The 13,343-nt window shown below is 39.9% G+C and overlaps 1 protein-coding gene across 2 annotated transcripts in view; it reads right to left on the reverse strand.

The window, feature by feature from the left end:
* Positions 1-13,343, reverse strand: part of alg6 (ALG6 alpha-1,3-glucosyltransferase) — a 56,256-nt gene that overhangs the window by 29,812 nt on the left and 13,101 nt on the right. For both annotated transcript variants that reach the window (XM_072273910.1, XM_072273909.1), the window contains 3 exons: positions 10,106-10,185; positions 4,404-4,472; positions 2,575-2,753 (listed from right to left, as the gene is read on the reverse strand). In XM_072273910.1, the coding sequence (XP_072130011.1) occupies positions 2,575-2,753; positions 4,404-4,472; positions 10,106-10,185 (328 nt within the window). The remainder of the gene's footprint in view (positions 1-2,574; positions 2,754-4,403; positions 4,473-10,105; positions 10,186-13,343) is intronic.

The following is a 13,343-nucleotide window of genomic DNA, read 5'->3' on the forward strand; positions in this document are numbered from 1 at the left end:
GAAAATCCTGCCTGACAAACCTACAGCAATTCTTTGAGGAAATTATAAGTAGACAAAGAAGATGCACGTACTTGGATTTTCAGAAGGCCTTTGACAAGGTTCTGCACATGAGGCTGCTTAGCAAGATAGGAGCTCATGGAATTACAAGGAAGTTACTAGCGTGGGTGGAGCATTGGCTGGTCGGCTGAAAACAGAGAGTGGGAATAAAGGGATCCTATTCTGGCTGGCTGCTGATTACCAGTAGAGTTCCACAGGAGTCGGCGTTGGGCCGCTATTTTTTTTTTTACGATATATGTCAATGATTTGGACTACGGTATTAATGGATTTGTGGCTAAATTTGCTGATGATACAAAGTAGGTGGAGGAGCAGTAGTGTTGAAGAAACAGAGAAGCTACAGAGACTTGAATAGCTTAGGGGGAATGGGCAAAGAAGTGACAAATGAAATACAATGTTCGAAAGTGCATGGTCATGCACTTTGGTGGAAGAAATAAATGGGCAGACTATTATTTAGATGGGGAGAGAATTCAAAATGCAGAGATATAAAGGACTTGGGAGTCCTTGTGCAAGATACCCTAAAGGTTAACCTCCAGGTTGAGTCGGTTGTGAGGAAGGCGAATGCAGTGTTGACATTCATTTCTAGAGGTACAGAATATAACAGCAGGGATGTGATGTTGAGGCTCTATATAAGGCACTTGTGTGCAGTTTTGGGCTCCTTATTTTAGAAAGGATACACTGACACTGGAGAGAGTTCAGAGAAGATGCCAGGAATGAAAGGGTTACCGTATGAGGAACGTCTGGCAACTGTTGGGCTGTATTCCCTGGAGTTCAGGAGAATGGCAGGGGCGGGGGGGGGGGATCTCATAGAAGCATTCCAAATGTTAAAAGGCCTGAACAGATTAGATATGTCAAAGTTATTTCCCATGGTAGGGGATTCTAGGACAAGAGAGCACGACTTCAGGATGGAAGGACGCCCTTTTAGAACTGATTGCGGAGAAATTACTTTAGTTGGAGGGTGGTAAATCTGTGGAATTTGTTGCCACGAGCAGCTATGGAGGCCAAGTCATTGGGTGTATTTAAGGCAGAGATAGATAGGTTCTTGATTAGCCAGGGCATCAAAGGGTATGGGGTGAAGGCAGGGGAGTGGGAATCACTGGAAGAATTGGATCAGCCTATGATTGAATGGCGGAGCAACGACAATGGGCCAAATGGCCTACTTCTGCTCCTATATCTTATGGTCTTAATTCCTTTTGCAGTGAGCGGTTTGATAGCCATTTCAGTAGATGGTATTAGTGAACTACGCAAGCAGGGATCCTGCTTAGCACTACACGAGATTAGGCAAGAAAGGTAAACTTCTACCCTGATATTGGTGAACCTGACGTTTTTGTATAACCATCTGAAGTTATATTGTCATCATTCAGTGAATTCAACATTAACATCTAACCAATAAGAAAGGTGTTTTATGAAAACTATTTCTGGACCATCACAACCCAAGTTCATGCTCCAGTGCAGTATCTAGGAATGCTAAGCTGTTCTGGATGTTAGTCTTTGGATAAGGCCCGTTTCAGATACACTTCCACTGACTGAACAGTCGTTATTCCTCAAACAGACAGAGTTCTTTATTTCACTGTACTAGCGGAAGCTTGTATGTTATTTCTGAAGTGTAACATGACTGAAACAGGTGACATCTGTTACAACCTTCTAGGTGAAACTCTGTAAACCTGATGTAAACACAAAATACTCTGCAGATGCTGGGGTCAAAGCAACACTCACAACATGCTGGAGGAACTCAGCAAGTCGGGCAGCATCCGTAGAAATGATCAGTCAACGTTTCCACGGATGCTGCCCGACCTGCTGAGTTCCTCCAGCATGTTGTGAGTGTTGCATAAACCTGATGTTATGCTTCCCCAATTTACAATGTTGAAAATATCTTGTGGCTCTGAATTGCTTTTGAGATTAAGGGGTTGTGAAAGGAATTACATCATTACTTTCTAATCAATAGATATATCATCCACTTATTTTCTCACCAACTCTTTGGAATACATTGATTCCAGGTGGATTATAGTTCTGAAAAAAAAAATCTGTTTGTCAATATCTTGCACATGTCCATTCTGCACATTTATTACTACAGAATGATAAAAAGTTCTTCCAACTTTGGTTCATACCAGGCAAGTCAAATTCTGTCCTTTTACAGTTCATACTCCTAACCCATCAACTTTCCAAGTTCAGAGGTAAATTACAGCATTACTACCACACTTCCATCAGAGAAAATGACACTCAAATCTGACACTGCCGAAAGTATAGCCAATTCCACATTAGTCTCTACTCAAACGCTTACTGACTAGCATTGTACAACTTCAGACACCAGGAAATTATCCTTGTTTTCTACGAAAGATTTCAGTTATAAGGAATATTTGGAAAGAAGCTAATAGTTATTCTAAAAATAAAGCTTAGATTTGTATTTAAGTCGCTTACAGAGCAATTGCAAAATAGAACAATTTACGAATCTTAAAACGACCTTACCTGATTTATCTGACGCAGCCAAAACTCAAATTCTATTAGTTTCTAGCTACTCACCCTCCACTGCTCAGGTCTTTCAAACAGCTTCCAAGTAGATAGCAGAAGAATGGGAGAGCATGATAAAGTTCCATTTGCTTATAATTAAGAGCTAAGCAAAATGCCATGGATCCCAACAGGACCCGGCCTTTCAAAACGCCCAGCAATCCCCATAGGGCAAGGCCCAAGCTGATACAGTTATATGTGCTTTCATGTTAAGGACTGAATAAAGTATGAACCCAGACTAGACATGAAATAAACCAAAGCTGCCTACTTTCATAAAAGGATTTTTTTTCCAGCAGAACATTTTCAAAATATATCATATAAGCAGGATTTAGGTAAAGTGTCAGGACACAGATTAAATTTAATGCCTTTCAAATTCCTCTTGGAGACAAACTAAAAAATTTTAAAAATTGATTTAGTTACAGTCAAAGGTGGTATTTTAATTCATAATTATTTCCATTCTATCAGCACCTCTAGAATGTTTGACATTAATTCTTCGTTTCATAGATCAGCAGTCCCCAACCACCAGGCCGTGAGGAAACGATACGAGTCAGCTGCACCTTTCCTCATTCCGTCACACACTGTTGAACTTGAACATAGGGTTACCAACTGTCCCATATTTGCCGGGACATCCCGTATATTGGGCTAAATTGGTTTGTCCCATGCGGGACCGCCCTTGTCCCGTATTTCACCCACTAATGTAGAGCGTTCCTATGAAACCTTTCGTGCTGAAATGGCGTGAAGTGAAGAAGCAATTACCATTAACTTATATGGGAAAAATTTTTGAACATTCCCAGACCCAAAAAATAACCTACTAAATCATTACAAATAACACATAAAACCTAAAATAACACTAACATATAGTAAAAGCAGGAATGATATGATAAATACACAGCTTATATAAATCAGAAATAAGGTATGTACAGTGTAGTCGGGAAGATTAAGTCAAAACCAACTTGTGGGAAAAAAAAAAATCCGCACTTACGTGCATGCGCACACAGGTGCCCATGCAGGGCTTCATGGTCATGGTAGTCTTACTCAGGGTAAACACTGTCCATATTTGACTGCTACTTTTGTCCCTTATTTGGGAGTGAGAAAGTTGGCAACCCTAACTGTAAAAGACATGTGAGGTGAGTTTAACCCTACTTGAACACCTCCCCCCCCCCCCCCCCCCCCCCCGGTCAGCCGGTCCGCAAGAATATTGTCAATATTAAACCAGTCCGCAGTGCAAAAAAGGTTGGGGACCCCTGTCATAGATAATGAAGTCAGAGTCATGGAACAGACCAGTAGGTTCTTCAGCCCACAGCATTCACACTGCCCATCACATCACTCAAATTTTTCCTCTCACATTCTACTTAACTGCACCTCCCTCAATTCTCCCATCATTCACCGACACAGGGGCAATTGACAGTAGCCAATTAACTTACCAACCAGCATGCTGGAACAAACCAGAACACCTGGAGGAAGCCCTCTTGGTCAAAGGGACAATGCGCAACCTCCACACAGACTACACCCAATTTCAGGACCACACCTAAGCTTTTGTTGCCACAGGGCTGATATTGTTACCTTCCATGAGTGAAAATTACAACAGAACCCTATCTGTCCTCAAACAACTATCACACATTTTTCCCCAGAGGACCAAACAGCAGCTGGAACCACTATTAATTTTCCTCCCCTGGATAAGAGATTTCAGTCAGTATTCAAGAAACTAGTAAGGGTCAGGGATTGACCCTGAGATCAGTCTACCCCATGAGGCTGAGTGCCAGACCACGTCAAACAGTCACTCATCGAAGCACTCTATGTATTACCTCCTTTTTAGAAATATCTGAAAGCCACCATCAGTAAGGATATTGAAAATGCCCATGGTCAATAAGCAGTAGTCCAGGATAGAGTAATGCACACAACAAATACGATACCTGTGAAGAGTAACAGTAGAGCTTGTAAGTTTGTAATGTCGTTCAAACATTAAGTTGAGTTATAAAGCCATAGGGCAGCACAGATACAGGTCTTTTGGCCCAACAAGTCCATGTCAACCACAATGCCCACCCACCCAACTAGTCCCAATGTTCTGTGTTTGGCCCATACACCCCTAAGCCCCATCCTCCATGTACCTACCCAAGTGTTTCTTAAATGCATATTATAATCAGCTCAATCGCTTCCTCTGGCAACGTACAAAATCATGGCTTTTGATAAGTGACAACAGCTCCCCATCCCTCAACTTTCATTACATTTCGCCTTAAGATGTCAACATATGCTGCAAATGCAAACACTTTATATTGTCTACAGTATGGCACACATCTCACATGGCGTTTATCAGTTTGCACAACTGCAGAAAAACAATGACTGAGTTTAACTTACACTTAACCAGTGTATACATCCAAAAGGGGCCACTGATACTAATCATGCATGGGGAAGTCTGGCTAATTATTTTTTCTCTGCAAACCAAAACTCGAAGGTCTTCTTGTCTATGTGATTTATTTTGTTTGTGTTACCTCACGACATCAAATCATAATGTCTCAGTATCCGTTCTTCCCAAGTTCGGGTTAGATGGCAAGCGCAAGTTAACTGGCCATGATGGTCATCTTAGTCAAGAGTGTTTCTGATCAAGCTTTCTGACCACAGGTATGCCATACGGAGCACAGTCTAATCTTCACAAAACGTTAACACACACATTTTGTTGCAGTGCTCATTTGAAGACAATTAGCAATACAATTGAAGGAAGTGTAAAAGACCACTTGGCCCCTCAAGCCTACCCTATTATTCAACTGTCACTTTTCTGCCTGCTCCATGTAACCCCACTTGCTATTTCAAACAAAAGTTTTAACTTTATTTGTTTGGCTCACTTTTGCATGGTATAGTTTTCAGATGAGTTAGAGAGAATGCTAGACAAAAACATTTCACAGACATCACTTATAGTGTACTCAACAATACAACTTGGAAAGAATGGGGAAGTACACAAAGGAAAGGGTGAACAACTTCAAGTTTCTGAGTATCAATATTTCAGAGGACCTACACTGGGCCCACCACATGGATTCAACCATAATAAAGGCATACCAGCATCTCTACTTCCTTAGAAGTTTAAGAAAATTGGTATTTATACCATCTTTATGTTTTTGACAATAAACAAATGCAATCTCCTATCAAACAGAAAATGCCACATGACAGTATGTGGAACACATTACAACCATACAAAATGCAAGAAAATAAAGCTAAAATACAGTGCTTTACAAGAACTTTGCACTGTGAACTCAATGAAAGAGTGAAGCGGATATGGTGGTCTGATCCGAGTTCCATTCCTGGAACATGTAAATAGATGTCAACAGGATTCGAACCACAGGTAGTAACATTCATTCCTTCCTTTACTTGAAGGAAGGGCAGTCTCATTAAAGAGTCAAATCATCCAGGGCACTGAAAATAAAGACTTAATGCTTGTTGGCAAAGGAGGAAGTTAGCAACAATACCAGAACAGAATCAGGCTCAAGCATTATAATCTTCACAACCAAATACACTATTGCTTATCTACATTGGAAAACGTGAACCTTGTTTAAGATAATCATTAAGGATTAGGGACCTCAGGAGAAAGCAGTGAAATAAAATATTCAGAGATAGTAAAAACATTTGTGCTCTGTATTTTGCTAAGACGGTTGCCAGGATTTATACCCTATGACACAGCACGCTGCGGTCTTCTGTGATTTTAGACACGCAACGCAGATGCTAATTTAGGAACACTTGCTCACTGCGCACGACTAAGAACGTGAGGCAGTTAATACACAATCGCAGCTGTTACCTTTATATGAACTACTGATAATTACTTGGGATGAACAGTAAATAAATGTCATTACTGCTCCCTCTCAGCTGTTGATTGCCCTAGTTGTCTCCACCCCCTGCTTCCCCACCCCCAACCAGCTTCTCAGGAAACGATTTCAAAAATTGCTTACTAGCCAAACAGATCTGGTTTCATGGCATATGTATGTTGCTTGTTATCTTGAAGCACCCACCAGAGATCAAGGAAGCCTTCACCTTGACTTTTATCAGCATTTAAAGCACGTTAATGATTTGGCTTTGTTGTTTGAGTATACAAAAATATCAGTAAATCTAATGATAATTCTATAATGTGATAGAATTTAAGACCTCAAGCCAGTTTCTAATAACATTACCCTCAAGTCAGTACATCCTAAAAATGAACCTCAATTGTTCTGCCATTATGCTCCATTCCAAGGACATAACTGAAAGTCTCAAGTCCAAAAAATGACAAATTGCAGTAAATCATTTGTTGATTCAGAACTGCAGCTTAATCAATCCATAGAAATTATTCAGTTTCTTCTTCCGCACTCTCCCTTCACTGAACATTGCTTTTGCTTTTTCTCAAAGAAAATAAGTTTTTAGGATATGCTTCCATAAGTTTCTTTGAACCAAGTTGACACTCATCACTTGAACCTACATGGTGTAAACAAACTATTTTTCTGATGGGATGCTGCCTCATTACAGTGGAGTGTTAATTTCCCTTCACCCAACACTTATCCATCAATACAGAAATATACACACAGAGGTGATGATTAGGAAAGGGAGCATTCTCTACTGGTAAAATGGCCATTATTCTCAACCTTGAACCCACCACCCACATTCGAATGATGATTTTCACTACTTTATATCTACAGTCACCCAGCCAAATACTTGCAACTGAAATTAGCTTCTTCATTTCAAGCTAGGCATTTGAATCTGGAACAGCTTTGATTCTGCAATGTACTTAACCCACTGAATTCCATTACTTTATCAATACTTTGAGCTGGTAATGAATTTAATATACTCTGCTCTGGAAAATAAACTTATATTTAGTTGAACTTTTTACAGAATTCATTATGAGAGTGGTAGATACTATGCTAAGAAGTAACAAAGGATACAGAAGACAAAATTGAATTCTCCTCCCAAATCCGAGTGACGATTTGAGTAGATGATATTGTCCACAATTTCTCACTGTGTACTCAATGGTTAGATTTGCTTCTGCAGTCTTTAGTTCAAAGATTTTGTCCAGAAGACTAATGAAAGTACAAGTGAATAACAGTGGTTGAGAAAACAAGTCATCTTGGACTATCAATCATGATCAATGGGATAAATAATTTATTTCTTAAACAAAAGAGATTTGAGAATTAAGTGGTACATAGGGGTAGAAAGGAAGACAAATAAAAAAATATGAATTCAAGGCAACTCATCAAAAAAACAAACGAGAAAATCTACAGGTGCTCGAAATGAACACTGACTTCCTGAACTTCCAGTAATGCTCCCCACCCCCTGCTTCACCATTCCCCATCCCCTTTCCCCAATAAAATCAAATTGTTAATTTTTTTAAAGAAGTTAAAGAAAACAAAGTTTTAATTGAAGTCTCCATAACTCTCAATCTGAAGGAACAAACTACACGATTTAACTGTTCACTTTCTGGGCAAGTAAAGTTGTCTGGCTGTCATTAACAATTATTATGTTGTTAAAGAGGTACTTATACTGTTAATTTACCAGATTAACTTTCTGTGGTGAGTTTAATAGCCAATAAATATGCACATGCAGCAATTTGAAATTCACTAGGTAGGTTAGGGCAAAATGCTGCTTTTGTGAAAATTGTGGCAAGTTGCAATTCAAAGGATCTCTCTTATTCACAAGAACATATACCAATAGAAGATTTCAGTCATACACAAATGTTCTGTCGAAATCCAGATTCTTTCCAAGTCTTCATGTCTTTTGATTCCCTTAGTTTCCAAAAATCTGCCAATCACAGTCTTCAATATTCTCAACCACTGCCTCCACTGCCATCTGGGGTTGAGAATTTAGAGAACTCATGATCCTGAAGAAAATAACTTCACTTATCAGATCAAGGCCAAAAAAAGCTGCTGGATATTTTTCACTCTAATAACATGGCACATCGCTTTTTCTATGTAAATTTCTTTTCTAGCCTATTGTTTTCAGAAAGGAGCAAGTAGTGCCACAAAATGGAGCACAGAAATAAAGCAGTGAAGAGCACACATTAAGTTCCACACAAGGCTGAATGAGAGTCATGTCCTGCAATTTCAGCTGCACATGAATGGATGACACAAGAAAAAATATACAGTCTGAATGGCGTGCATCAGAACAGGACATGGCGTTGTACAATAATAATCCATGAAGCTGCCAAATAAATGGGAGCTTCAAATCCACACAGCTGCATCACGGAAAATCTATCTTAACCATCAACTCTGTGAGTGAAGTAAACAATGAAGTTACATGCGAAGGAGTTCAAGTTCAAGTTTATTGTCATTTAACCGTACACATGTATACCACTAAACGAGACAATGTTCCTCTGGACCAAGGTGCACAAGACAGAACATATAACTCACACACATAATATACAAGGTAATATTATCACAAATTAAAAACAAATAATAAAGTGCATATACAATACAAGTTAAAAAGTAAACTGTGTAACACTATTGGTGCTTCATACATGACGAGACTGGGTGGTGGTAGGGAGTTCAATAGTCTTACAGCCTAGGGAAGAAGCTGTTTCTCATCCTAATAGTTCTTGTCCTAATGCTACGGTATCTCCTGATGGTAGGACATAAAAGAGATTGTTGGACACATGGGAGGGATCACTGAAAATGCTAAAGCTCCTGCGTATGCAGCACTCTTGATAAATATCTCTAATGGGTGAAAGAGAGACACCGATGCTCTTTTTAGCAGTTGTCGCAATCCTTTGTAAGAGGACATGTAGTTAGTCGCCTTGCAATTCCTGTACCAGACGGTAATGCAACTGGTCAGGACACTCAATGGTGCTCCTGTAAAAATGGGTTAATGCAGAGGACCCTCACTCGCTCAGTCTCTTCAGAGACGCTGCAATGCTTTCTCGACCAAAAAGGTGGTGTTGAGGAACCAGGTGAAATCATCCATTATGTGCACTCCCAGAAACTTGGTGCTCCTAACTCTCTCTATAGAAGAGCCATGTATGTGTAGTGAGGAGTGGCCAGCTTGCACCTTCCTCAAATCCACAATCACCTCTTTGGTCTTGTCCACGTTGAAACTCAAGTTGTTGTGCTCGCACCATTCTACCAGCTGCTCTATCTCCTCTCTGTACATCGTCTCATTCTCATTCTTAATGAGGCCAACCACTGTTTACTCTGTCAGCAAAATGTATAATTAAAAATACCAGGTAGCAGGTTGCAGTGAAGACAATAACTGCTAGTTCTCCAATGATATAGTCTAACAGAATTGTTCTGATAGAAAGAAACTTGTATTTTCTAACTCTAGCTTTGAAATGACCTTTTATCAGAACCAGAAAGTTATTTCAAACATTTTCTGGTTTTACTTCTGATTTCCAGTACCTGCAATTTTTTGCTTCACAAAATACCAATGCCATTTGTTTGATTCTTGGAACAACTATCTGAGACAATCTTCTACTTACAAAATTAATCGTTTTAAAAAGTTGATATTTAGGTATATGGCTCAAGGCTAAAAAAATTAACAGCAAACATTTGCTTAATAATTGATTTTTAAAAATTGCAATAGTAACATTGAATGCAATGCCTACCTTCATGGTCTCTGGACCTTCACAGTGAAGAATATAGTAAAGGATTGCCGGGATATATACACTGAAGTCTGCCACAAGCACTAAATAAAATTAATAGTATGTTAGAAGTGTCAATCAGAATCTTACTGCATAGGATAATAAAAAAACCTCCAAATGGTGAAACCTCAGTCCACAGGTATGACTTTTGATGTTATCTTTCAAATGTTGAACCCACGTGGTATCTGCTTCAACAGGTTTTCTTGGTAGTTAGCTCACCATCTCTGTCACACCATTCCACAACTGTCAGTCACTGCAATGTACCTCCTCCATAGGCTACTGATTTCATTAGGTCTACTTCTAGACAACTAAAAACATACTTTTCATCATATAAAGTTTGCCTAACTAAGACCTGGAATCAATATTTTACTACTTTCCCTTTCCTTCCGCTAAGGACTCCAGCACCATTTTAGCACTACCAACATCACCCTGAACAAGACCACTTAACTCTGTACATACCACAGATATTTCAGCTTGCATTGAGTATAGATCGCTCACTCTCTCAAACCAGTTCTATTCTCCACTTCGTTTGTCTGCCTTTGCTGTATATCCCACAAAATTCTATAACATTAACCCAACATCCAAAGTGACTTGGGGAAGGGTATTCCATATTTCCGCAAACATTCTGCAAAAATGCTTTCTGATTTTGTTCATCTGAGATTACAAACTCAGCTTACTAAATAGATCATGGAATTCAGACCATTTTCCTGGTCAGAACTGCAAGTTTGCTTTTCTTTGTACCCTTAATTCCCAAGCTTTTAAGGACTGTAGTCTGAAAGTGGTCCATCAAAAAGAGATCCAGCATTCAGCAATATGATCCTGAGAAAAAACATAACTGCTGCTGACTCCAGTCCCCTTTCCCTTCTACTGCTTTAGTCCATCTCAACTTCAATGCAACTTTAATGCATGCATTGTATGAGGAGGAGCAGGGTCAAGTTCTTTTTGATCTGCATTGTCTGAAATGATTGTGCAGGAAATCAAGAACTAACTAAACCCAACTGACACTCTGAGATCACAAGGAAATAGCCAGAAGAAATGAAAAAATTCTGCTGGTGTGGCGATGGGGACATTTTATTGCAGTATTTCCAATGCATCACATTTCTTTTGGATTTCTGGTCTGGTATTATTTTCTTTGTTCCACCACGAGTTCAAGTCCATTATTTCACACCATAGGGTCAGCTTATCGAATTATGGCTGAATATATTCAGTCCAGTCCCTGACCACCAACAGCCCAATTCCCCCACACAAATGCAATCTATCACAAAATATCATGGGTCAAGGAACTGTCTCGATTCTATCTATTGGTCCATTCCATGGTTTAAAGCATTGAACCACAGGGACAATTTGCAATTGTACACTGCAGTTCAATGTATTGTGAATGGGACTCATTGCATGCAATGAACCAGACCAAAATGGTTTGTAGAAACCCAGAGGCTTCCTCCTCAAAGTACTGGTTGGAAATCTCTAATATCATGTCAGTCAATAGCACTCCAGTTTAGGAATCACATCACTCACAGGTATCAATAGACATTTCACATTTAATTTTAATCAACACATTACATCTTTAATGTATGGGACAGAGAGAAAAATAATACTTGTAATCTAGCCAGAATAATTCTTAACACAATAATGTATGCTGGCATGCTAACTAGAGGAGAGGCCATAATGGATCTGGTACTAGGCAATAAACCTGGTCAGGTGACAGATCTCTCAGTGGGTGAGCCTTTTGGAGATAGTGACCTCAACTCCATGAGCTTTACCAGTCATGCAGGAGGATAGGAGCAGATGGTATGAGAAAGTAATAATTGGGGAGGGGGGGAATTATGATGTTATCAGGCAGGAACTGGGAAACAAATTGGAATTGGATGTATTCAGGGAAATGTATAACAGAAATGTGGAGGTTGTTCAGGGAGCACTTACATGGGGCACTGGATAGGTCTGTCCCATCCAGACAGGACTCTTGAAAGTGATAATGCCGTCAGGAAGGTGCTTAAGAAGGGACTTAGGAAAGCTAGAAGGGGACATGAGAAGGCTTTGGCAAGTAGGATTAAGGAAATCCCCAAGGCCTTCCACATGTACATGAAGAACAGTACATGAGTGATAGTAGGACTGATCAGGGATAAAAGAGGAAATGTGTGCCTGGAGCTGAAGGTGGTAGGGAAGGTCCTCAATGAACCCTTAACAAGTATGAAGTTAGTACTGTATACGATAAATTCGTGGCCTAAGGTAGAAGGAGTCAATTTTAGAAAACTTAGCACATTTATTTTTCCTACATTTACACACTTATTCCAGCGGTCGTGGAGCATACGGATCCCTTCTTTGTAGAAGTTGGCGTTCTGAACCTCCAGAAAGCAGTCCACAGCAGTGGTGATTGATAAGTTCGTGGCCTAAGGAAGAAGGAGATGAGTTATTAACTTCAAACTTTCTGCATTTTCACTCAGAGTTGAACTGCACGTGCATGTAACAAGAGCTGTATAACTCATCTCCTTCTACCTTAGGCCACAAACTTATCAATCACCCCTGCTGTGGACCACCTGGAGGTCCAAGATGCTCTTGTTACGTGCACGTGCAGTTCAACTCTTTGAGTGATAATGCAGAAAGTTTGAAGTTAATATCTCATCTCCTTCTACCTTAGGCCAAAAACTTATCAATCACCCCTGCTGTGGACCACTTCTACAAAGAAGGGATCCATATGTGCTCCAAGACTGCTGGACTAAGTGTATACTTGTAGGAGGGGACTATGTTGAAAAATAAATGTGCTTGGTTTTCTAAAATTGACTCCTTCTACCTTAGGCCAGGAACTTATCAATCACCCCTCGTAGAACGGGCGAATATGCTGCGCTGTTCTGTTCTCAGAGGATGATAAGAAGGGTAGATTGAGTGGGCAGCCAGCACCTTTTTCCCCATGGCAGCAGTGGTTAATATCAGCGGACACAACTTAAAGTAATTTAAGTTCAGGGGGGCTGTCAGAGGTTTTTTTTAAGCAGTAAGTGAATACAACACATTGCTAGGGATTGTGGTAGAGGCAGATACATTAAGGATACTTGTGACTCTTAGATAGACACATGGAAGAAAGAAAAATGGAGGGCAATTTGGAAGGGAAGGTTTACACCAAGGGTTCCCAATGATTTTGATGCCATGGACCAATACCATTAAGCAAGGAGTCCATGGACCCCTGGTTTATATTGATCTTGGAGAACGT

This window comes from Mobula birostris, chromosome 12 (genome assembly GCF_030028105.1).
Source record: "Mobula birostris isolate sMobBir1 chromosome 12, sMobBir1.hap1, whole genome shotgun sequence".
Lineage (NCBI taxonomy): Eukaryota > Metazoa > Chordata > Chondrichthyes > Myliobatiformes > Myliobatidae > Mobula > Mobula birostris.